The 26148-nt window shown below is 37.9% G+C and overlaps 1 protein-coding gene across 1 annotated transcript; it reads left to right on the top strand.

The window, feature by feature from the left end:
* On the top strand, positions 1–25398 carry LOC5565820 (transcriptional repressor CTCF). The gene is made up of 5 exons (XM_021843148.1): positions 1–137; positions 6991–8044; positions 23810–24598; positions 24659–24792; positions 24874–25398. Exons 2-5 carry the CDS (start codon positions 7018–7020, stop codon positions 24919–24921), a joined length of 1998 nt encoding a protein of 665 aa, XP_021698840.1. The 5' UTR covers positions 1–137; positions 6991–7017; the 3' UTR covers positions 24922–25398.
* Positions 25399–26148: the final 750 nt, after the last annotated feature.

The raw sequence follows: 26148 nt of genomic DNA on the forward strand, positions 1-26148 counted from the left end.
CCACCGCACCGAGCTAGCAGTTCGCATTTGGCGACCGCGCGTCGAACAACTAACGCCCTCAAGGAGCAAACAGTGAAAGCGAAGTGTGTTTGTGTGTACAAAAAGTTGCAGTGGTTTTCCCATTAGGGTTGCATTTGGTAAGTGAGATTATATTTTTGTTTAACCTAAGATAATTAATTCAAATGTGAATCATTTCATTAACTTTCGGTAATATGTTTTGGTATCGAGCAAAAGTGATCGAAAAGTTTCAATTTACTGCTTGTTTACTGTGCAAAACAAAGAAAAAAATGGTTCAGAAGCGTACGACGACTGTGACGCCATGTTCATTTTGCAAGATGGCATCACAGCGCTCGTGGTGAGAAAAACTAGAAATCCGACCAGATTGTTCCGGGTGGCTCCCTCTCACAGTGATCTGGAAGAATTTCAATTGTAAACAAAATTGATTCATCAATGTTTTGAATATCTTCGAATAATATCCGATCAGAGGAATACATTTTTGCTAAATCCATATCATAATCGTTCAATATGGCTGAGATGGGAAAAAGTTATACATTTGGATAGGGATCGATCGGTTGCTTGGCTGATAGATACAGACAGACCGCTCAAATGTGCTGTAACAATACAAAGACAAACGAGTAAGCTTCCAATGTAGCAAGTAGCATCTGACTGACGTTTCTGTTTGAATAATGTAAACATTCGAGGGGCTTGTGGCGATATCGTACGCCTTTTTATTTTAGGGTAAACCTGAAAAAACGCAACGATAGTGTTAAGTGTATGCTGAAGCTGGAGAATGGATATTAGAACATATGAAAATTCCCAAATAAATGAGAGTGGGCATATTTTAGTTCAAAATTTAGAAAGTCTGCATCTTGTAGAACAAATTTAGTGAAATTCAACAAATATCTCTGCTAATCAAAGGGTTTTGTGTAGCATCATGAAAAGAAAACAATTAGTGAATACAATAAATCGTTAGGCGGCATCCACAAATTACGTAACGCTCTAGGGGGAGGGGGGGGGGGGGGGTGCTGGAGTAGGCTCAAGCGTTACGGCTCATACAAAAATTCGAAATTTTTCATACAAAAAGCGTTGCGGAAGGGGGGAGGGGGTCAAAAATTTCCAATATTAGCGTTACGTAATAAATGGATGCCGCCTTAGTTGATTCTAAGACAAACTTTAGATCGAAATATGCACAAACAAAATCGTGCTTTAAATCAACATGTTGTACCGGTTAAAATAAACTAAGATTTCAGATGGTTTTACACGATTCTCCAGATAAATTCTACCAAGCCCAGTTCAAAATATTTGTTTTTCAACAAACAAGAACGTAGGTTGATTGTAACTGGGAAAAGTGCTTTGGTTTAACCAAGAAATATCCTCTATAACCCAGTATTTTTCCGATTATTTCTTCACGTTTTCAGGGTTGTGTGTATCATTTTTCAACAATTTTGGGGAAAAATATTGACATTTTTTTTTGAATATTTTATCGAAAGATTCAATGAGCACTTCCTATGAATTACTGAAGGAAATCCCTGGAAGATACACTAGATCAGTGATTCCCAATCTTTTTCAACTTTCGCCCCCTTGAGGCCAACATATATCTGGAATCGCCCCCCTGAAATTTTATTTCAATATTTTATGTAATTATATGCTGTACGTCAAAAAATGTTTTTGACTCACATATCCACAGAAGCTAGAGCTATTACGAACATCTAAAAATATTTTCTAAAATATTGATATCCCAAAATTATTAAGAATGATTTATTAGATTGCAATTTATAATAGCAATTTCAACAATATTTTGCGTGCATTACAGGCTACTGAGTCAGTTTTTGATAGAAGTTCAGCCCAGTTTAAACTATTTGAATGTAATTTATACATAGGCGCCAACTTGTGACGTAGTTGGGATCATCGTTAATGATGATTACATACTGATTTATCTTTTATATCTAAAATTACTGCAATAATATTAAGAAATTGTGAATAATAAATGTTCGACGTTTCTGGGAACGATTTTTTTTTAATCCAAAAACACTGAACAAATATATGAACACCAAGGAAAATTTGTCTTCAAAATGATTTGTACCATGAGAAATGATAAGAGAGAGTGCAACCGAATCTTCTTTTTTTTTCTGTAAAAAGCTGGATGCCAAAGAAAGAAATATTAGCTTCCTAATCTCAAAGTTCCCACATAAAAAATCTTATATAAAATATTGGGCATTTGCAAAAAGTTCTAAAAATTCTCAGATAATGTTTTGTATATCCAAAATATTTTGTGTTTTAAATGTTATCTGTGACTAATTATCCGACCTTGTGAAAATCTCAAATACCGGCCATTCATAAAACTCACATGATATTATAAAACCTGAAAGCATGTTTTTGACAATTATCAAGTGTAGTCTATCAAAATTTTAAAATGACCAAGGTAAAATATTCCTGGAATTAGTTAAGTTTGGAATTGATTAACCTTCAGATGCGTGTCCTAAAATATTATGAGTAATTGTTTTCAAATGCTCCCGTGTTAGCCTTTTCGCCCCCTTTCTGAATTTTTCGCCCCCCAAATTCTATTTTACAAATTTTCGCCCCCTTGAGCCTGAAAATCGCCCCCAGGGGGGCGAATTCGCCCACTTTGGGAATCACTGCACTAGATGAATCGTAAAAAAACAAAAAGAATTGCTGGGAAATATTTCGATAAACATCTGGAAGAATCACTAGAGGTCACCGAACCGAGAAAAAGGCGTGAATTTGAATCAATTGAAAAAAAATACGGAAAAACTTGGAATTTCAGATAGTTATCGAACGAACATTTTCATACTCTAAATCCACAAACCACCAGAAATAAGTTATGATAAGTCGTTGTGCTCGATTATATTGTAATTATTAACCATTTTTGTCAAATGATTTTCATTGGAAGGTATTATTTATCAATGTTTTATTTTAACTTTGTTTTTATGTGCTTCCTATAAATATGTCACTCCTATAAATAGTTAGCAATGTTTTGAATTTTTTTTTTACTGTCTGGGGCTAGGGGCAAGACATTGCATAATACGAGTACTAACACTCTCTAATCAATATTAGGTTGCTAAAGGGGTCTATTTTGTAAATCGAGTTGATTCATGTGACACGTCCGTAGTCATTGTCGATCAAAGTAAGGGGTCTATTTTGTAAATCTAGCAGATTTATGTGACTCGTCTTTGGTCACTGTCGATCAAAGTGCATGCATATTTCAGATGTCACCCATTGATTCCCATAGTAATTCAGTCACATAAAGTGACAACTGTCGAAAAACTCGAGTGACAAGGCCGTGTCGAGTGAAATTTTTGGTCGACAGTGACTCCGGTCGAGTCATTTTGATCGACTCGACTTATAAATTATAAAATAGACCCCTAAGTATGCATATTTCAGATGTCACCCATAGTAATCCAGTCACATAGAGTGACAACTGTCGATAGGCTCGAGTGACAGAGCCGAGTCGAGCAATATTTTTGGTCGACAGTGATTCCAGTCGAGTAGTTTTTGGTCGACTCGACTTATAAAATAGGGCCCTAACACTCGCAAAAAATTGGTATGATTTTGTAGCGGTATGTCATGACTCTACACTCTACAGAACAGCATCTACCGTGAAAAGATTCAACAACGTTTGTTTTGTGTTTTGATGGATGGAAATGTGTGTGAAATCAATTTTTCTTTCATTTTAGCCGGCAAAATGGAATGCGGCCTCAACATCCGTTGTACATTTTACAAATCTTTATGAATCCTGGATTGGGACCATAGGCTAGAAGACGCCTTCAAATGCTGATAACTGCATGATGAAAGCTCCTAAAGTAAAAATCGCAAACTAGACGTGGCGCATTTGACACAAAGAACTAAGGCTCAGATACCCAGCATTTGAACTCATTCAATCCATTTGATTCCACCACTGTTATAAACTTGGAATCTAGGGGTCTATTTTATAAGTCGAGTCGATCAAAATGATTCGACTGGAGTCACTGTCGACCGAAAAAATCGCTCGACTCAGCTCTGTCACTCGAGTTTTTCGACAGTTGTCACTCTATGTGACTGGATTACTATGGGAGTCGACGGGTGACATCTAAAATATGCATGCTTACTTTGATCGATAGTGATTATAGATGAGTCACATGATTCTTTTCGATTTACAAAACAGACCCCTAAAATTCTGTATACTGTATGAATTGAATGAAAAATATGAATATACGCTGCATATTTTAAACCCTCTACTATGACATTTGAACTTTACAAATATGAATAATCGTTACGGGATCACTGTTAGGGTTAATAATAATTGCTATCAGCTAAGCTTTGGACCCCTGACTCTCCTCCTTAAATGTTTATGCTTATTTTTTCATCACTCTGCAAGGGTGCAAACGTCGTCTTTCTCTGGGAATCTATTTAAACACATGGCGTTGTTATTGGTGATCCCGAGCTTCCGTCTACGTAGCGGGAATACCAAAAATGATTAAACGAAAATGCTCTGGCACTCCGTCAAAAAGACCATCATAATTGTTGGCCTCTTGCCGATGTGTTATGATCAGAATTCACTCTATATAGTTGAAGACAAAATATTTTGTATCCGGTAGAAATCAAAACCAACGTTTATTTATAATTATTGTTTTCTCGGGCCCCGTGCGTCGCAGCTAATATGTGAATAGTGCGCTGTGTTCATAAAAATCGTAAGAATGCAGCGCCACACTTAAAAACTGATTTCAAAATCGCGCGAGTTGAGGCACGTCGCGAGTCTCACTGGCGCGATCCGGTTTGGTGGCGGTGCGACAATAATAACCTACTCAGTAAAGACATGATATTAGGGCCCTATTTTATAAGTCAAGTCGAGCAAAATGACTCGACTGGAGTCACTGTCGACCAAAACATTCGCTTCTATGAAAATGACAGGCCCGTGTTAGCACCGGTCCTCCACCGATGTAAACAAATGCATAGACGGATCTGTCACATGAAAAGTCGACTGGTGACATCTGAAATTTCATGCTTACTTTGATCGACAATAACTTCAGACGAGTCACATAAATCTGCTCGATTTACAAAATAGATCCCTTAGTTTTATTGAAAACGGTCCTGGAAATCGCTGAGTATGTGAAAGTTTCCACGTCCAAAGAACAACAACCGTAAATATTCGATGTTTCTTGCATTGTTAAAATCATCATGGCATGCTTGATTTAAAAGTTATTTCTGGCCAATTGGTTTTAGTATTAATGTCTCCTAATATTTATTAGTAATATCGCTAATAATCGTTATAGGTGTTTTGCCCATATGGCAAAATAGGCAAAGAAAGCTCTCAGCTAATAACTTCGGAAGTGCTCATTGAACACTAAGTTGAACAGCATGCCCTGTCCTAGTGTGAACGTAATGCCAAGAAGAATAAAAAACGCTTCATTTTCATGAATTACAAATTGCATTACTCTAAATTATTGATACAATTGAAAACCGGGAAGTATACCGGAAAAAGCGGTAAGGCCACCCTGATAGCGAAATTCACAGAGGATTTTTTGAAGAAATTTTTAATTGAATTTCTGAAAAAAATCCTTGAATTTGTGTAGTAATTTCTGGGGATAACCAGGGGCCCGGATAGCCGTAGCGGTAAACGCGCAGTTATTCAGCAAGATCATGTTGAGGGTCGTGGGTTCGAATCCCACCGGTCGAGGATCTTTTCGAAAAGGAAATTTTCTCGACTTTCCATCAGGTATATCAGAAGGCCGGCTCCAATGGTACGTTCCGCACCAATTGGGAGATTTGTGTCATCGCCATATTTGAGCCTGTTTCATCATCTACCCGATGGGAAAAGAAAGGGAGTGAGGTCCCCACATTGCAAAATGTGATTATAGAACGAAGCCACATCTCAAATTTTCAAGAGCACAAGACTTGAGAACCAAACAGCGCTTCGCGTTGAAAATGTATCCCATTGGTCACCACCAGCAAGCAAGCAATTTGATTGTAATAAATCTTCGAGCTGTTTAGTAGAATACCTATAAGTAGATGAAAAAACCGAATTTAGTACTATACCATTTAATTCCACTAGAGTTTGTATCCTTTGACAGATACGCGTATTTCGACCTCAACTGTAAGCCCGTCTTCAGTGTCGTGTACTAGACTCGACTTCCGAGTCGACTTCCGAGTCGAGTCTAGTACACGACACTGAAGACGGGCTTACAGTTGAGGTCGAAATACGCGTATCTGTCAAAGGATACAAACTCTAGTGGAATTAAATGGTATAGTACTAAATTCGGTTTTTTCATCTACTCAATTTGATTGGTTTTCAACGCGAACTGTTGTCAGATTATCCAGCCTTGTGGACTTGAAAATTCAAAGTTTGGCTTTTTTTATAATCACTCATGAGCGTAAAGAGAGCCTGGTGGACTTTGGGGCAAGTATTCCACCCCTGTTTTTATATAAGCTACAAATTATATTTTCTCTGTGAGCTTAACAATATGTTCGCTTATAGTTCACAATACAATGATCAACACATGATGAAAATTGCTCTATTTTTCATGTGTTCACATAAACTTTTGTAAAAAAAATCAAATTTGAGTGGATTTTTATAAGATTTCGTTGTTTCTAAAAAGCATGGTGAAAGGTGTATTATTAACATAAATAATTCAAGCTACAGAATTTTTATCATATTTGCCATAATTCAGCCTGTCACAGTTTTTTTTTTAAATTAACAAAAATATTGGCTAAAATAATTATAACTAGCTAGTACCTAGTTCTCCCTATTGGTGATCTAACGCCAAGCTAAAATGCGTAAATGACGCTCTTCTAGAATAGGGATTAGTGCATCTTAAACATAATTTCTAGTGATAACTTTGGAAGAAAAATTATTATGGTGTCATTTAACTGACAAGATTTTTGCAATTTAAGGCACAGGAAACAGTAAATATTCATTTCAATTTGAAAAAATTTCGCAACATAACCTCACTTTTGATCGCAAATAGTAACATTTATCTTCTATGCATTTCACAGCACTTGTAATTCTGTAGCACCTACAAAATGGCGGCTCCACCGACGGAAGTGATGATCAAGATGGAGGGCACCGAGATCCAGTCCTATCTGGAATCGTTCAACAAGGAAATCGGCGAAGGCGAGAACGATGCGGAATCTCAAAACAACGAAGAGGAAGAAGAAGATGACGACGACGAAGAGGATGGAGGATGCTATTTTGTAGATCAGAGTGGCAACTACTACTATCAGGCCACCAAAGACTCAGAACCGGTTTTGACCACGGCCCCTCCGGATGTGGAAATTGAGGAAGAAGAAGAAGATGCGGATGAAGTAGACAGAGGAGAAAATATTATAGAAGAACTGCAAATGACGCAGCCCAAAATGGAAGATCCCAAAGATATCAGTTATGTATTGATAATGCAAGGGGGAGAGAACAAGCAACCACAGCAAGAGGCAGCTGATGAGGAAGTAGAGGAAAACGTGTACGAGTTTGAAGATCTCGAGTTGACTGAAATGTCGAAACCAGGCAGTAGTACCGTGGTTAGAATTAAGACTACGCAATCCACTGGCGGGATAAATCACATGTGCAATTACTGTAACTATACTACCAACAAACGGTTCCTCTTAGCGCGTCACATGAAATCGCACTCGGATGATCGGCCCCACAAGTGTTCAGTTTGTGAGCGCGGTTTCAAAACTCTAGCTTCCCTACAAAATCACGTGAACACTCACACAGGAACGAAACCTCACCAGTGCAAACATTGCGAAAGCACGTTTACAACTTCTGGCGAGTTAGTTAGACACGTGCGCTATCGCCATACGCACGAAAAGCCTCACAAATGTCCCGAATGTGATTACGCAAGCGTTGAACTTAGCAAACTGAAGCGTCACATCCGCTGCCATACCGGAGAACGGCCCTATCAGTGTCCCCACTGTACTTACGCATCACCAGACACGTTCAAGCTAAAGCGACATCTAAGGATTCATACGGGAGAGAAACCGTACGAATGCGATGTCTGTCATGCTCGGTTTACACAGTCGAACTCTTTGAAGGCCCACAAACTGATTCATCAAGGTAAGCAAGTCATATAGGTAAACTCCCGCGCAAAAGTTAAGAGTCATCCCCTAAAAAACATACAACAGTGTTTTGGTCATAACTCTGTGATTACACGTTTAATTAAAATTCTATATGGCTCATTAGAGAGACAGTGAGTTAACCTTCGAATATTAGAATAAAATCGTCTATGCTCAAGGCTGGTAGCGAGTCACTTTTTAGTGACTTGGTCACTTTTTTGAGGCCAGTCACTTTAAAGTCTCTTTTTTGAAGCCATTTCAACTAAAGTCACTTTTTTCGTCAAAAAGTCACTTTTTTCAACTATTTTGAGCTAATTTTTCGGGAGAAAATTTTGAATCGGCCTTCTTAATTTAGGCTAAGTTTTAAGTTAGCAGGGTGTATAAGTACTACCTGAAAAATCCTGGAAAACCTGGAATTATCAGGGAATTTTATTCAACCTGGAAAAATCTGGAATTAACAGAGGATTTCGGCTATACGCAAGAAAAAAACCTCGAACCACTAAGGCAGTGTCCATTTATTACGTAACGCTAAAATTGAAAATTTTTAACCTCAAGGCTACGGCACCCCCCTAATATGTCCTTTTTGTAACACAACATTTATAAAATCAAAAAAAAATTTCGGCTGTGCCGCTGTTACAACTAGAGGTATTCAGTCAATTCACTTTAAGTTATTTTTAATATTTATTCCGAATAACTTGTTTAAATAAGGAAGTATGACTTAGGATTGCTAAAATGGTAAAGGCAAATACGATTCCCAGTTCTAGTTGGGTATCTTTCATGAGCATATGAAATAAATAATATCATTAGCGTAACTTGAACTCAAATCTAGAGGGGGCTTGACCCTTCTGATCGAAAAAATCCCTTAAGTAAAGCGTATGCTTAGCATGAGAGTAAAAATTTTCTAGGGGGGGCTTGAACTTTTCTAGGGGGGTCTAAGCCCCCCCTAGCCCCCCCGTATTTACGCCAATGAATAATATATGTAGGAAAAGATTAAAGCAAGTAAAAATAGTATATTTTCAGGTAAGCAGATCTTTTTTAAAGGCTTGGATACTATTTCAATGCATATCTCTAAAAAGTGTTTATTTTTAGTTAAGGTATCTAAAGACATTATAATCAATATGGTATCTAAAGTCAGTTTTTTTGCCATAACCCACTCTTTCCCATGGTAGCTCCAGAGCTCAATTATTTTTGACGAACTTGAGGCAAACCGAACCAGAGGAATACTATGCATTAGTTTCTACAGTCAACTCTCCGTAACACGATATTGAAGGGGCCATCGAGTAAAGGAGGTATCGAATTATGGAACACAAAACCAGTGTAAATGCGATCCGAGGGACCATCGCAGTACCCATGAAACCCAACTTTTACTGTGGTTCTCTAACTCGATATCGAGATACGAATTATCGAGTCAGGGAGAGTTAACAGTAGATTATGATTCTATACTTATCAGATTAATCCAAAAGTCAACTAACTTTTTGAATAGTAAAACTATAGGTGAGGAATCAGTTTACTATTGTAAAATAACCAATAAATTTTACTGATTTTGAAAAAAAAGACCCTTTAAATTATTGTTTTTTGAATTACTTTTTACAAAAACGCTTTTTCATAAAGAAACTGTCGATTAAAGTCGTCGGACATAGATGGTTAATCTGCTTGCAATGAATTCTGGTGCAACATTCTAGAGGCTCCAGAGAAACCTTCAGAGACTATTACGTAACTATTTATCCAGAGATTCCTTCTGGAATACTTTCAAGAACTCCACCAGGAATGCCACCAGCAATTTTTCAATAGAAGCTCAGAGGAATTTCTTCTCAATTTTATACTAAAAAATTAAGAGCATTCCTACGCAATTTTCACAGAGATTACTCTGAAGAAAAAATCTCAGTATTTCTTTCAGATCACTGATTCTTTCACAGATTTCGTCAACTTCAACTTCTAGGATTCTTCCCGCATGCTCTACAGAAGTTTTTCCCCAAAGGTTTATTATAGAGTTTTCGAAAAAAATCGACATTTTTACACGAAACCCTACAATAATTCCTACGCATTTTTCATTGAATCCAGGCATTTTTATAAGGATTCTCTCAAAAATTCATCCATAATTACTCTCCGGAATTTCTCAAAACTTACTTAAGCTATTATTGGATAAAATCTTTTCCAAGAATTGCTCGATGAATTGCATCTTCTTCTTCTTCTTTCTGGTGTTACGTCCCAACTGGGACAAAGCCTGCTTCTCAGCTTAGTGTTCTTATAAGCACTTCCACAGTTATTAACTAAGAGCTTTCTATGCCAATTGACCATTTTTGCATGTGTATATCGTGTGGCAGGTACGAAGATACTCTATGCCCTGGGGAGTCGAGAAAATTTCCAACCCGAAAAGTTCCTCGACCGGTGGGATTCGAACCCACGACCCTCAGCTTGGTCTTGCTGAATAGCTGCGCGTTTACCGCTACGGCTATCTGGGCCCCTATGAATTGCATCTGGGATTCCTCATTAGATTCCTCTAGAAATTTCTCCAGCATTTCTTCAAAATATTATTACTGCGGCTCAAACACTTCACTGATATTTTTTCAAATATAGTTTACAGACCTGCATAGATTCTTTAAAATTTCATTCAAGGTTCCACACTAGTTAATACTAGGTACAGCAATTATTACAGTCATTGCTCCGACCATTGATGGATTAATATGCTTTTAATAATATCAAGAAATTTATGCATCAAGAATTCGAGAGATCTTTCAGTTATCCTTATAGGTATTCATCATTATAACTCACACAAGTTTCATCAGAAATTACACTAGGTTTTTTTTTAGAAATTCCTCGTGGATTTTTCAAAAATTTTCACAAAAAATATGAATTTTTTTAAGTTTGATTTTTTTTCGTTCGTGGTTTTTCTTTAAAAAAAACAGATTGAATACATGAAGGTTTATAATTTACGGCAAAACGAAAAGTTACTTGTCGTAATTTTACGAGGAAGTCTTAGAATACGAATACCTTCCATTAAACCTACTGATGGAAAATTTCTTCCTTAGTCGGCGTTTAAAGGACGCGGTTTAAGCAGTATTCCAATCAAATTCGATCTTCTGTTATCATTTTTATTTGAAATATCGATAAATGCGTAAAAACATCGACCTGATTAGGTAGAAGAGCTGGAGTTTAAATTGAAATGTGAAATGACAAAAATTTTGATTTTACAAATCTCACATAACTTATGATCTCGCCCTAAAAGCCATTGGTGTGCAGTTCGTTGTTCCTGAGTATTTTAATGGATTTACACGTTATTTAACAAGGATCATTCCCTACCTGGCAGTGGTATTTGTTTGTATGCTTATTCATTCAATTGCTCAGAAACAACGAGCTACACACGTTGTTACCAATGGCTTTTAAGGTGTTATCTCAGATTATGCGAGAAATGTTCCAAATTCTTATTAAAATGTACAATATAAAATACTTTGGAAGTATAAAAGGCACAAAATTTTGAAAATATTGAAAATCTACTAAAACAGGATTACTTACATAAATACAAACTACCCTGTTTGAAAAAAATTCTAGGCGATATCTTGTAAATTTGGAAGCACAATAAAAATGTCCAAATATGGTACTCAACTAGACCTACTACCTGCAGAAGATCATATGGAATATTCCCTATCATGATTGATATTGATCGTAAAACAGTATACTAGAATTGAAATAAAATTGATTACGGCTTGCTTTTCAAGTCACTTTTAGTCACTTTTTCGAGAATAGAAAGTCACTTTTTAGTCACTTATTTCTCAAATTTGGTCACTAAAATAACTTTTTTCGGTACCAATTCTTGCTACCAGCCCTGTCTATGCTATTCCATGTATTTTTTTCCTAAGTCTTATACTAGTTAATGCATGAGCACACCCCAGCGCTCGGAAAATAGTTCTACTTCAAGTTGTTACGTCAACGATCGGGTTTTAATCGGCCCTCGAACTGCGATCGAGTGGTCAACGTAAAGCAGAACATGAAAGATAAATTCAATTTATTTCTAGACACCTAACTAGCGACTAGTGATTATTCAGTGCCTACATATTAGAGATGGTCGGGTCTCGGGTTTTCAAACCCGAAACCCGACCCGTAACCAAACCCGACGGGTTCGGTTCGAGTTCGGGTTTGAAAATTTAAAATATTTCGGATTCGGGTACGGGTCGGGTTTGAATGCTACAAAATAATCGGGTACGGGTCGGGTTCGTGCTTTGAAAAAGTCGGGTTAAGTCGGGTTTGTTGAGCATTGTGAACAGATGAGCAACGTGAAAGCTTCCTTATGCATCAGACATGATGAATTTATCATCTTTTCGTACTCGGTTTTTTTTTCGGGTTTTTCTTAAAAAAAAATTTCGGGTTTCGGGTCGGGTTCGGGTATGAACAGCGAAAATTTTTCGGGTTCGGATCTGGTCCGGGTTTGCTTTTCAGTTTTTGTCTCGGGTTCGGGTCGGGTCCGGGTTTGAAGAAATAAAATAAGTCGGGTACGGGTCGGGTTCGGGTTTGAAACATGTGAAACCTGACCATCTCTACTACATATCAACGTGTATCACCTAGGAACTTAAGTCCTACCTTCCTCCTTAAATCTCCTTAAATCACATCTCTCGGACTTCAACTTTTCGACGGGTTCGAATGTTAAAATAACCGATCCAATCGTTATTCACAACTATCGTACAAAAGCTTGAGATCCCCTACGACGCGTGAAAACCATTTATGCATTGTTTCCACTACGTTCAATATTTTGTGGCAAAATAAGACGTACACAATTTTCATGTTTTGCAATTTTAGTCAATCAAACGCGTAGGAAATAGTTATTTATGCAACAAGGTGCAAAATGATGATTTTTTCAGCACGAGTTGTACATTTATCCAACGAGGCTTGCCGAGAATATTTTAAAACCTTCCGATTATGAAATTATAGACCAAATACTGATCTCTAGCGAGAAAAAGTCCGAGGTACATTCGATTTTCATAATCTGTTGGTTCAGCCATAGCGTGTGATGTTGATTTTAAGTGAGAAAGGGCCCCACAAATTTCGAGGTAATGCTATAAATTATTACTTCAATATGACTGTTGTGGGGCTCTTTTTCACCTCAAAGCAACTTTTATTGTAGTTATACAGTAATGCTATAGTTATAACTTTATATACATCGTTAATATACTTACTAAAATTGAAGTTTGCGCACCATGGTTACTTGGGTGCTTCTTAGGGTGGGTTCTCTCGGACGAATTGTCTGAAATTGTGTAAGTTTCAGACAATTCGTCCGAGAGAACCCACTCTACCAAAGTTTGGAAGTGCCCAAATAGTTCTTTACCCTTAAAGTTTAGTAAGCAAAATACGAACAATATTTTTGTCACAATGCCTAAGAAGTAAGATTAACTCTATAACGCAGAGTTATATTCTATTCTTTCGTTACATCTAGCTGGCGATCACCTGATAACCTATTTGTACCCAAGCGTTAGCGTAGTTACGGTCAGTGTTGCATTTGAACGCGTTCAGTTTGCGTTCCAGTTCAAACTTTTGAACGAGAGATCAAGTAGGCTTGCTCATTGAGCAGTTCAAAAATCTGAACCGGAGCGAGCTGAAAATTGAACTTGAAATGAAAACTGTTTTCATGGCAGATACACGACATATTTTAACGCGCAAGTTTTGCTAGATATTGAGAAACATATTAAATTCCATATATGTTGAGTGATATGAATGTATTATAGTCTGGTGCAGTTTTTTCGGGTTCTTTACTTCATTGTGCATTTTGAAGTGAACGGGCCGTTCTTGAGCAGGTGCAGAATCTTGCACAAGAGTTCAATGCTTGCTAGGTTCTCGTGCAAAATTAGAACGCGTTCAGTTCATTTTTGGCTCGCGTTCAGTTTAAAATGCATCACTGGTTACGGTATACTTCGTAGATTGGATACTAGCAATATTCATGTTTTCTCTTTGATAGTCTCATCTAGAATGCTTTCAGGAACAAGGCTTGGCAGTTAACCTTGATCTCTTCTGAAACAAGAATACCAAAACCATGAATATTGCTATTCCCGGCCACGCCCATCTTTACCGTAACTTGGGATAGGGGAAGGAAATGTTGATTTAACACTTACTTATTGAGAGGCCACCGACTCAGCGACGCCCTCATAAGTGCTACGGAGTTTGGGGTTGGGAAAGGTATTGGTCAGGATTCGCCTGAAAAGCTGACGATGGACCCAGAGCATTTGATGTTTAAATGTTTTAGATTTAATCTTTTGAATGCCGGCAATCAAAAGAATGAAACAATGCGTTATTTACAGTATAAACAATAATGTTTCTCGTAAAAAAATAAATAAATAAAATAAAAGATATGAGCGCGCGTACGACGATAGTGACATTCTACTCGGTTAAAAGCAGAATAGGGTCCTAAAGCCCTGTCTAAATTTTAGTACCAAACGCTTAAATTTAGGCCAAAAACACATGTTTACTCAATTTTTTAATGTTCTTCGTTCGTTTAAGCCCAAAAAACATTTTTATTTATATTTAAAGATTTTGTCACACCCCTTGGCTTAAACTCAAATTTTGGGTGTATTTTGCTTTCCGTGTCCCTTCCTAAATGTCAGATAGGAACAACCCCAGGGTTAAAACTAAAACCCCTGTGGTGTTTTTGTCGACTAAGCGAACGTCAAACATGATCAAAAGTGTCAAAGTTCATTTATGGACCCAACTTTTAAATTAAAATTTAAACATGATATAGCTGTTATCTGAGCGGGAAAAATTGCTAAAGTAGTTACAATAACATGCTCTTTTGTGTTATTAAATAAAAACAAGATTTCATTAAAAATTTTAGGACTCAATTGATCCCTCCAGGATCAACACTATCAAAAAAAAAAATGTCCGAATCGCACAAACCAAGCGGCCGAGAAAAAAAAACTGCCCACAACGCATGAACCGAACGGTTAGGAAAATATGCCACTCTGCCTGGCCAACTCCGCGACAAGCGACCAATAAAATAAATACAAAAATCGACTACTACGCACGTCTAATTCCACGTCAAGCGACCGGTTGAAACAACAAACGACATGCAAGCCGACCCTGATAACCTATTTGTACCCAAAAACAAAAATATACGTTTTAACATTTCACGGTTTCTTGACTCTGTACAAGGACACTGCAGATTACGTAATCAATTGACCATAAAATATGCAGTCATCAGTAAATCCTGCAAAAACAGAAAAACAGATGCAACATTTAGAACAAATCGTGACAAACGTCACAGTCATGATTACATCTATCGATTGTGTAGTTCGCACATGGCCCTCTGTAAGTTTTCAACTTGCGATTCGATCTATCATGTTCTTTCATTATTTTTCTTAATCTCTTCCGTTTTAAGTTGTACCGTGGTGAATCAAAATCCGGACACTCTGGTTGTATTAGTCAATTAGAGTTAAATTAAATGGCAATATGTTTGGTTTTTATTCACTCCGTAATTATTAACAGTGCTTATTACTTTACATTTATTTTTAATCTAGTAACCATCGTCAAATAATTAATAAAAATAAGAACAAATAATTTGTTTGTGTTGGACGTCATTTCGCCGCGGTCTGACTCCAACTCAAGTTTTTACGATCGATGACCGCGCGAACATCGTTTGATTGAAAGAAAAGTTTGTAAACTATAATTTATTGCAAGTTTTAACCATAAGTGGTTAATAAAAGATATTTCAAAAGTTTGGTAACTCCTTTGTGTGTGAATAAGTTAGAAATACATATTTATCGGTGCGTCTAGAGACTGTCCGGGATTACGAGCCAGTGTTTTAAGATCCGGACATCTTCTAGAAGACCCTGGTTTAATTAGTGTTAGTGAGTTTTGTGCAAGAAAAATTAAGAGAAAACTTGAAAAATAGCTATTAGAAGCTTTGTGAGTATTCAAAATTTAACTCGATGTGAAATAAATAATGTTAACTTTCATAATAACAGTTCGAGCCGCACCGACTGCAGTTCAAGCCACACGCTCCTCGGCTCAGGTAATCAAACCACTAATATTACAAACGTGCTATTCTTTTTGACATTATAGGGCAAACACAGACATCAAGCTTTTTAAATATTTATATTTTATTGTGTATTGATATGATGTTCATAAAAAATAAACGAATATTATGTGCTATTACACAGATGTCCGGATTTTGATTCATAAGTGTCCGGATTTAAAGACATCGTTTGCATCAGTTGTCCGGGTTTATGGACAAGACATGCTCAAGTATTTGAATGGTTTTCATGTTAAAATCATGATTTTTACCAAAAAGTTCATCAGTAGCGTGAAGATCTTGAATGAATCATGGTTTGAAACAATATTACATTCAAGGTATTCTAAAACAACACCTTGATATTAGCATTTGAACATTTGTGTCGACTTAAGCGTCCGGGTATTGATGCCCCACGGTACCGCTTTCACCGATTTTTATTTTTTATTTGGTTTTTACTAGAAGCAGTATTGTTTATACTGTAAATGAAGCATTGTTTCCTTGGTTGTGACACTGAGTCGGAGGCTTCTCTTAAGAAAGTGCTACATCAAAATTTCCTTGCCCAATCTCAAGTCACTGTAAAGATGAGATTTACTTTTGGGAACTTGTAATCAGGAGACACAGTGTGTTTGTTTGACAAATTGAGTCATGATTTTACGAAAAAAAATATACGTGTTCTAGTGAGACTCGAACTCGTAGTTAGTACGCGGATTCAGTTTGACTTTATATTCCGCAGAATCATAAGGTGTTCTGTAGCTTAGTTGGTTAAAGCGCCGGTCTAGCGTACACGGAGTCGTGAGTTCGAGTCTCACTAGAACGCGTATATTTTCGCAAATTCTTGTCTCAATTTGTCAAACAAACACACTGTGTCTTCTGATTACAAGTTCCCAAAAGTATGTTTCAGACATACCAGCAAATCTGGTATATGCCAGTAAAAGGCAAATATTCATCAATGTAAAGATTAGATTGGCCAGGACCCGCCTCGTATGACGAACGATGATTTGCCATCCCTAGTCGGCCAAGGTACAGCCCTCCATAGAACTTCTCCTAATGCAAAAGGAAGAGCTACTTATGCGCAAATCTCTGCCAACACACCTCTCGCAACTTCTGCAAACCATTGCGATGAAAATCTATTCACGATTTCTGAATTTTTGTGTCTCGCCAGAGATATGTTTGCCCGGCTCAGTGGTTGCCGAACTAAGGAACAGCAATTCTTCGCTCTGTCTGAGCTGATGATTAAGTACTTATACCATGGGTGATTTAACCAAGCTTAATATTGTCAACTGGAACAGTAGGTCAATCCTACCAAAGAGAATTGAATTTTTCGATTTTCTAAATCAGCACCAAATTGATGTTGCTACCGTAACAGAAACTTGGCTATCACCTAAAAATTCGTTTCACCATCCTGAATATCACTGCATTCGTAGTGACAGGAGATCAAATAACAACGAGCGAGGTGGTGGTGTCCTTATTGCTATCAAAAAAGGCATAAAGTTTTCACAATTGGACCTCACTACAGGAGCAATAGAAACCGTCGGGATAGAAATCCAAAATGCAGCGCAACCGATCCACATTATTGCCGCATATTTTCCAGGTGGACACAGAGGTACAAGTTGGAACACGTTTAGAAGGGACATTAACAACTTAGTGAGACGCCCCGAGCCTTTCTTCGTTGCGGGCGACTTTAATGCACGTCATCGGCAATGGAACTGTTTGAGAGCGAACAAAGCTGGAAACATTTTTGGCCTCCCGCGCATCTTCCTCTGATTTCTTCATTCATGCCCCAAGCGCGTTCACATATAATCCTCAAAACGGTCGCAGGCCGTCAACGGTAGATCTGGTTCTTTCCAATAACTTGGTTAATATGTCAACGGTGTCTGTTGTTAACGATTTATCATCGGATCACCTGCCGGGTCGTTTCGACATAGATCTAATCGCACCAGTAATCACTGTTACTTCCACATCACGATGTTACGCACGAGCTAACTGGCAACTGTACAAGCGATTGGTGAATGAGAAAATCGATCTAACGGCCGGTATGATAAACAACCTCAATTGCTCCGCAGCGATAGACAACTCCATCCTACTTCTGACCACAACTCTCAAGGAAGCAGAAGCAATAGCAGTTCCAAATGTGCCAACGAAGATGTATAAGGATGTCAAGGTCTCAAATTCTACTCGGCAGTTAATTCAGCTAAGAAACGTCCGTCGTCGACAATGGATTCGTACTCGTGATCCTCTAATGTTGATGATAGTTGAATCACTCAATAACCGGATTAGGGAGGAGTGCATGTCGGAAAGAAATCGTCAATTCTCTAGGACTATCTCCAATCTGGAAAACGGTGCAAAAGATGTCTGGAAAATCAGCAAAGCTCTTCGTAAAACTGTTAAATATAGTCCACCACTGCATCAAATTGACACCAACACTCTAATATCTCCTTCTGAAATGGCAAACCTCCTCGCAGAATGCTTTGCTAGTACTCATCGTAACCCTTTACCAAGCGACGATCAAACAGCCATTGCTGTTGAGGAATCGTGTACTCTCATCGCTAATACGGCAACCGCGATAAACGATGTTCCAATGATTCGTCCCAGAGAGATCGAAAAGATCATTAAATCTATGAAACAGAAGAAAGCACCCGGAAAGGACAAAATCCGGAACGCACTTCTTAAGAATCTTCCTCGAAAAGGATTGGTTATGCTCACTAAAATCATCAACGCATGCTTCAGGAACTCCTACTTTCCAAAAGTTTGGAAACACGCAGTTGTCACTGCAATTCCTAAGCCAGGTAAGGACATAACTCTTCCTGCGAACTATCGTCCTATCAGTTTGCTGCCCAGCATGAGCAAAATACTTGAGCGAGTCATTTTGTCTCGAATCGAAGGACACCTCGAAGGTCACAACATCATTCCTGCGCAACAGTTTGGGTTCAAACGTGGTCACTCCACAAGTCATCAGCTAGTTCGTCTCACCCAGTTCATTAAAACTGCATTCACCAGTGGAAAGTCAGCTGGCATGGTACTTTTGGATGTGGAAAAAGCTTACGATTCCGTTTGGCAAGATGCAATTCTGCACAAAATGAGGACTGCCAACTTTCCACTGTACATCCTGAAGCTTCTGCAATCTTTCCTTAAAGAGCGTAGCTTCCAAGTCATCGTCAAGGGAGAGCTGTCTCACGTTCAACAGATACCCTATGGTGTTCCACAAGGTGCTGTGCTGAGCCCGATTTTGTACAATATCTTCACGTCAGACATGGTGATGGTGAACGGAGTCGAATATTTCCTATTCGCTGACGACACTGGCTTTGTGGCTGTCGACAAAAAAGCAGAGGTGGTCATCGAAAAGCTACAGACAGCCCAAAAAGCTATCGAGGATTACCAACGGCAATGGAGAATTAGGATAAACCCGTCGAAAACTCAAGCTATCTTCTTCACTCGACGACGTAATCAACGTTTCCTACCACAAACGCAATTAACAGCAATGCACCATACTGTTCCTTGGTCGGATGAGGCCAAATACCTTGGCCTAGTGATGGATAAAAAGCTTAAGTTTGATAAGCATATTGCAAGCATATTGGGGAAATGTGACAAACTCATTAAAATGCTTTATCCTCTAATTTGTCGTCGATCACGACTCAACAGCGTGAATAAAATACTAATATATAAAATGATATTCCGGCCTATCATCACATACGGCTTTCCAGCTTGGCACAGCTGCGCTCAGTCTCGTCGCATGAAACTTCAAGTCAAGCAGAACAAGATCTTGAAAATGATGCTGGATTTACCATTCAACTGTTCATCTGATGAGCTACAAGAAGTATCACACACTGAACACTTGGGTTCATGGACCACAAAGCTGCTCCAAAAATTCTGGACTGGATGCACAATTTCGGAAAACGATTTGATCGTCAATTTGGTGCCATAATTTGTCTGTGATATAGTTTTAAGTAAATAATCCTTCCTCTTTCTGTCCCATCTCTAAAAGTAATGATTGCAGGTTTTTTGCTAGTATTTTCCTGCAGAGCTGCTCAAACGATATTGTATAAATTACGTCAAATGACAAACTGAATTATGAAATAGTTGTAAGAAAAACCAAAACTCTATTGTTAATCTAATGATACACTTTGTAAACTGACAAAACAACAAATATACATGAATTGAATTGAATTGAAAGATTGGCCAGGAATAGCGATATTCATGGTTTTGGTATTCTTGTCTCCATAAAGGTTAACTCCCGAGTCATGTTCCTACAGGCATTCTAGATGAGACTATCAAAGAAAAATCAATCATGATATTTTCGGGCAGTTCTTTATGAATTGAATTGAATTACTTTTTATTGAGCAATTCTTGGTGTAACCAGGCTGTCATCGGCACACATCGTCAGAATTCCAACTTTTTGGTACTGATCGCTAGTATATGCAAAACTAAATGATGGTAGTTTCGGTTTTCTCAAATTGGTGGACCCTTCGTACGCTAGCTAGCTTAACAGTTTGCGAAAAAGACAATTATTTGAAATCTTAGGTATATCTTTACATGATAATTATAACACTTAAGTGTCATATTTCCCTTGGAACACATAGCAAACTTAGTGGCATCGCATAGTTAAAGGGTTTAGCTTTTATTAAACGCCAAACAAAAATTTAGCCGCCATATTCAATTTTGCCAGAAAAACCCGTTTTTTTTTCACCATTAGCGCACCGTTTGTTTTGAATTCTGAGATCACCATCAGAAAGCTGAGAAAAAAGTTGGAGGGGTTGTGTGCAAGACACGACCGCAGTATTGACCTTTGGCTGGTTCAAAAAGGATATGGTTTCGAAAATGGTCTTCATGAAAGGCCGATTATTTTGGGCGGTTTTACACATACTTTAGTTTAACGCAACATATTTCGATTGTTCCGAAATTGGTTAGAGTGAGATAGTGATATTTTTGTAAGAAATATGATTCAAAACAACTCATACTCTTGGAGGCCCTGAAAAACTCTAAGGGTACATTCCTATGGGGTTATACGAACTGGTGACGTAGCACCACGATGATTAATGTAACCGAATTTGATGTCGTTCTTGTTGCTCGTTTTGACTTCATACTGTTTTCAGTGTTCGAAACTTTCGTAAATATTTATGCATATAACGATTTGCAACCAAGTGTACGTTTAATCATGTCCCAAATTTACATTATCTTTATCCGATGAACGTGAGTTCGTTTTGTATAAACATTACAATTTGGTCAATCATTCGTCATATTTATCTATGAAAATGTGAAATTTCACTTCATAAAGAATATTAAACAGCACTATGTCTATAAAAAGTTATTCGAGGATTGTAATGAAAGCTTCAGTCATCGCTTTGTTGATCTTAAGGTTTGAGAGAAATATTATTCATTGCTTGGCAATGTGATAAACAAAGTCGGAAAAATTACTTTCAACTCTTTTACCCACATTCGGTGGCCCTGAAAAGGGCCAAAGGCTTTGTTAACTTGGATGCTGTCATAGATAAATAGCACTACAGGATGTTATCAGTTGATTGCCATGGTTAAACGGGGAATCCTCGACGCAAGTGTGAAAATTTAAATAAAATCTCTGCTTATACGACGAGCCAGCTGAATGTTTCGTGGTGTGGATGGCACACATCAGCAACAGGTATTGGATCACACGGCTGAAGTCGAAATCTGGAAATGTAGCTCAAGTTTGAAACCTTGAGCGATTTCACAAGCCAAACGCTCGATTTGCCTAATAATAGTGGTAATGGTACCTCTAACGGGCTTGATTTTTGACTGCACCAAAGATGGTGAGTTTAACAGAGCCGAAATCTGGAAGCGCATTTCAATCTAGAAATCTTGAGTGATTTCACAAACCGGACGCTGATCAACAGCTCAGTAGGCTTCTGGCTGCAAGGTGCTCCTCGCTAAGCAGGTTCGAATGAGTTCTTACCACCTCGAAAGCGAAAATGGAATGAAACAGAATCAGGTGAAGGAAGCATGTTTTAAACCCTTAGATTAGCAGATAATGCTCCTCCCTTTTGTGCTCTTCTCTTTCTAGTTGACCAATCTGGGAAATGGGTATGTGCCAATACTGAGTTGGGCTTAGAATTACTTGAAAATTGCGGAAAATGATAATGCGTGAGAAATTGGTTGGAAGGGTTGACATTTACTAAATATTCAATGGTAAGCTATTGATAATTAATAGTTTTCATTAGTATGAAGGAAAATTTCTGATCCATGGGTGCCAAAATGATGAATATTGTTCAATGAAAATGTCTTTTCAAAAGCCTTCTGAATATGTCGCAATTTTGTTACATGTGTTCTCATAGAATATGGCAAGTCTAAGAAGCTGTTGGAAATGCCACTCCATTTTACAATCGTTGTGAAATGTTGAGCACTCACCCCGACGGCACTGCAGCAGCGTCCGCGAATACAGTATCAAATTGTCGTGCCATCAATTATTCATGACAAATTAAATTTTGTACAAAGCTATGAGATTGATTGAGGAATATTAGATGTAATAAGGTCGTTTCTTTAAGATATAAATTTGAAAAACAACGAAATAAGACGTACGGTAAATGGTCACATAGAACGGTGTGAGGTGACCTTAACATAACATTTGTGAACATTTTTTAAGTATGTCAATGGTTTTTCATTTTTTCTTGAATCATAGTGTAAATTTAAGTTTAGCAGTTGTATTATTTTTCGCAATAAATTATTTTGGAAAAGTTTTATAGTGCAGATTTTTTTTAAATGCACGGTTAATGGTATTACAAAAACTGGATTTAAAAAATATATTTTTCTTGGACCGTTGATTGTGGGAAATTTCCTCAAATCGGTCAAATTTTTAGCTGCAGAAATTTTTTTGGCAAAGTTGATTAAAATTTGACTTTCTACAACTTTGGCTGTCCTTTATTTTTGCAATTGAGAAAGTTAGGTATATTTTTTATATGCTAGTCTTAGGGTAGTCCACAAACCCTAGTATCAGATAAAACTGATAAACTGAATAAAAGTGTACTAAATGCGACTGATTTGGAGCTGCAGTTCTTATGGGAAGCTGCCGAAGAGAATGAGCAACTGTCACACGGACATGAGATGTTTGAAGCGTTGTAAAAACGATTCCAAAAAGCTTTTAACAAGTCTGTCGGTGTGAATCGATAGAGGATTGAGCAGTGTATAAATGTAAACAGACAAACACGTCCACTAATGTCCGAGAAAGTTACAAAAGAAGCGCGGTATCGGCTTAGACTGCCGAGAATACGTAAATTCTCCCAACATACAATTTTATTTTGTCTTTAGAATGCCGTTAAAAAATATTTTTTATGTTTGCCCCGATCATAGATGTTCACAATGCCAACACGCCCATTGCAAGGCAAACAACAATAACTGCCAAACGAAAAATGATAGCAAGTTCTTTCACTCACCAAATTACGCATTTTTTAAAGCTCTAAAAGTATTTCATAGACAACTTTGATAGGATATTAGAATTAAAAACGCTGGATTCAGAAATCAGTTTACTTTGGACCACCCTATGTCACCATAGGAATACAAGATTGATACATAAGTTTGGAACGTAAATTCGCAAAATATACTAGTTATTTCCTCTTACCCACGGTATTTTAGATAACTGTGATATAATTTTGTTGTAATCCACTGCCAGACCATTGTGATTACAGTGATAGCTATGGACAAAATACTTTTGTATGTTTTTTGGGGGTCATTTCGAACTTGCACGGAAGAATAAGAATAGTTCTACTCAGATTTTTCTATTTTACTCTTAATTTTGAATATGCTCTCTTTTAGTTGGTGACAAACCAGTGTTTCATTGCGAGCTTTGCCCGACAACATGTGGGCGCAAGACAGACCTTCGAATCCACGTTCAAAAGCTTCACACTCCCGTCGAAAAGCCTCTCAAGTGTCGGCGATGCAACAAAATCTATCAGGACCGTTACACCTACAAAATGCATACCAAAACTCACGAAGGTGAAAAATGTTACAAATGTGACCTTTGTCCATATGCTTCGATTTCGGCGCGCCATCTCGAGTCACACATTCTGGTGCATACGGATCAGAAGCCATTCCAGTGTGAAATGTGCGAACAATCCTTCCGACAAAAGCAACTGCTCCGTCGTCATATTAACCTATATCATAATCCGGATTACGTGCAACCGACTCCTAAAGATAAAACGCATAAGTGTCCTAACTGCCCGCGGTCGTTCCGGCACAAGGGAAATCTTATTCGACATATGGCGCTTCACGATCCGGATTCGTCTGCACGCGAAGAACAGCTCGCTCTCAAGGAAGGGCGCCAAAAACGAGTGAATATCACTTTGGAACAGGTGGATGAATACGAAGGCGAAGAAGACGAAGACGAGGAGGATGAGGAAGACGAGGACGATGATCAGGATGAAGTGATGACGGTCGAGGGCGAAGATGGTCAGTATGTTGTTTTGGAAGTTATTCAACTGCAAGACGAGGAGGAACAAAAACCGAAAATAACTACGGACAAACAAGTCGTTTTTGAAGAAGTTAACATTCCGGAGGATCGAGACACTCTAGAAGAGTCCAATGCTGATTTCATTCTAAACGAAGGTAATTTTATAGTTTTTGCGAATTAGTTTTCTGCATTACATATTGCTTTACTTTTTACAGATCTATCCGACGAAATGCTTATGAGTACGCTTCAACCACCGGCAAAAAGGGCCCGTTACGGTTCACTCCACAGTACCTCAGTATCACACGGTAACGATATTGAGAAAGATATGAGCAACTGTTTCGGATTTGATGTAAGTGTATCGCCTACATGGTTGCTGGTTTCATTATTTACTAAATAGTTTTATTTTTAATACGTTTCTTCAATGATTTAGGACGATAGTGATGATGAAGGTAAACCCAACATCACCTTGCTCAACTAGTGACCTAGATGATAGTCATCATCAATAGGGCTTTCAAACCCAAAATTCATCTTCCACACGCATCAGACGCCTGCAACTGTTTACCCTCGAAAAATATTGGTGAATAATCGTGTCAGTTCTATAGCATGAATGGGAAATCAACTGATCTGAAATAATTCCTAACACCAAATATGACAAACAGTCATATAGGTAGCCAGAATAAACAACCAGTCTTTAGTTCAGATTATTTCGCCCGGATTTTGAACATGCCTAGTCAGAATGATTATAATGGGCACTTCGTAAACGCTTTGTATTTTATTTTAGATTCTACTAAATTGTAAGAGGATTGTTTGCCATCTGCGGCTAGCTAGGTTTGTATAATAGAAGCAGATAGTTGCTGCTCACTCTTACCGTAGGCTTTACAACGTTCCAAATGCGAACCGTTAGAATACAGTGTAAATTTGTTAAAATTGAATAAACCTAAGTTTTAATACATTATTTAGTTTTTCTTTTACTGTTTCAGATGGCATGACGACGAAAGAAATTACCAGAGAGTAAGGATCAAACAGAACTAACCGATCGCGGTACTTTTTCACTTTACTCGACCATCGATGGGGCAAGAGTTCGAGGATCTAATGTGGCGCATTGAAATACAAAATATCGATATTTTTGTAATAGGATTACATTTTATTAGTCCCTGGGCTTGGGATTATATTTTCCAGGGAGCAATGAGTTTTGATAATTGATCGCTGTTGTTAGTAGCATTGATTAGATGTTGGGTGAATTCAAAGCAATGGCAACCTTTTTATTACAAAATTTAGATTTTGTCTTCTGACCTAAAGATTCTGGTTAAACTACTGCATAGTACGGCTATCACTCATCAAATTACTTTCACTTCGGGAAAATATAATTTCAAACTGGCGAGAAGATTACAAACTGAGGGTGGGTTAGGAGCACAGTCACCCCCTTGAATGTGCAATGTGGGGTAGTAATTGGGAATGCCATTGACGGTTTGTAATCTTCTACGAGGTTTTCGAAAACCAACAGGGCGCGTGCACCGGGTTGCGGATAGGAGCAAAGGGAGATCAATAGCATCTACTTAAAATAATAGAGCAAAAAGCCGTTCCATAATTAGGTAATGTTTAGCGATCTTCTATGGTGTTCTAGTACTGTAAAATTCTTCACTCACTGGGAATTCTGGCCTTGATAATATCAATAGTGCTAAACATAAAATAATACCTAATACTC

The sequence above is a fragment of the Aedes aegypti genome, chromosome 2, assembly GCF_002204515.2.
Source record: "Aedes aegypti strain LVP_AGWG chromosome 2, AaegL5.0 Primary Assembly, whole genome shotgun sequence".
NCBI lineage: Eukaryota > Metazoa > Arthropoda > Insecta > Diptera > Culicidae > Aedes > Aedes aegypti.

What these genes read in the sequence shown, in the direction of transcription:
- LOC5565820 (XM_021843148.1), top strand. Translation starts at nt 7,018, where the DNA reads ATGGCGGCTCCACCGACGGAAGTGATGATCAAGATGGAGGGCACCGAG. An exon ending in CCACAAACTGATTCATCAAG is followed by an intron (nt 8,045 to 23,809) that starts GTAAGCAAGTCA and finishes GCTCTCTTTTAG; the next exon opens with TTGGTGACAAACCAGTGTTT. An exon ending in GCAACTGTTTCGGATTTGAT is followed by an intron (nt 24,793 to 24,873) that starts GTAAGTGTATCG and finishes TCAATGATTTAG; the next exon opens with GACGATAGTGATGATGAAGG.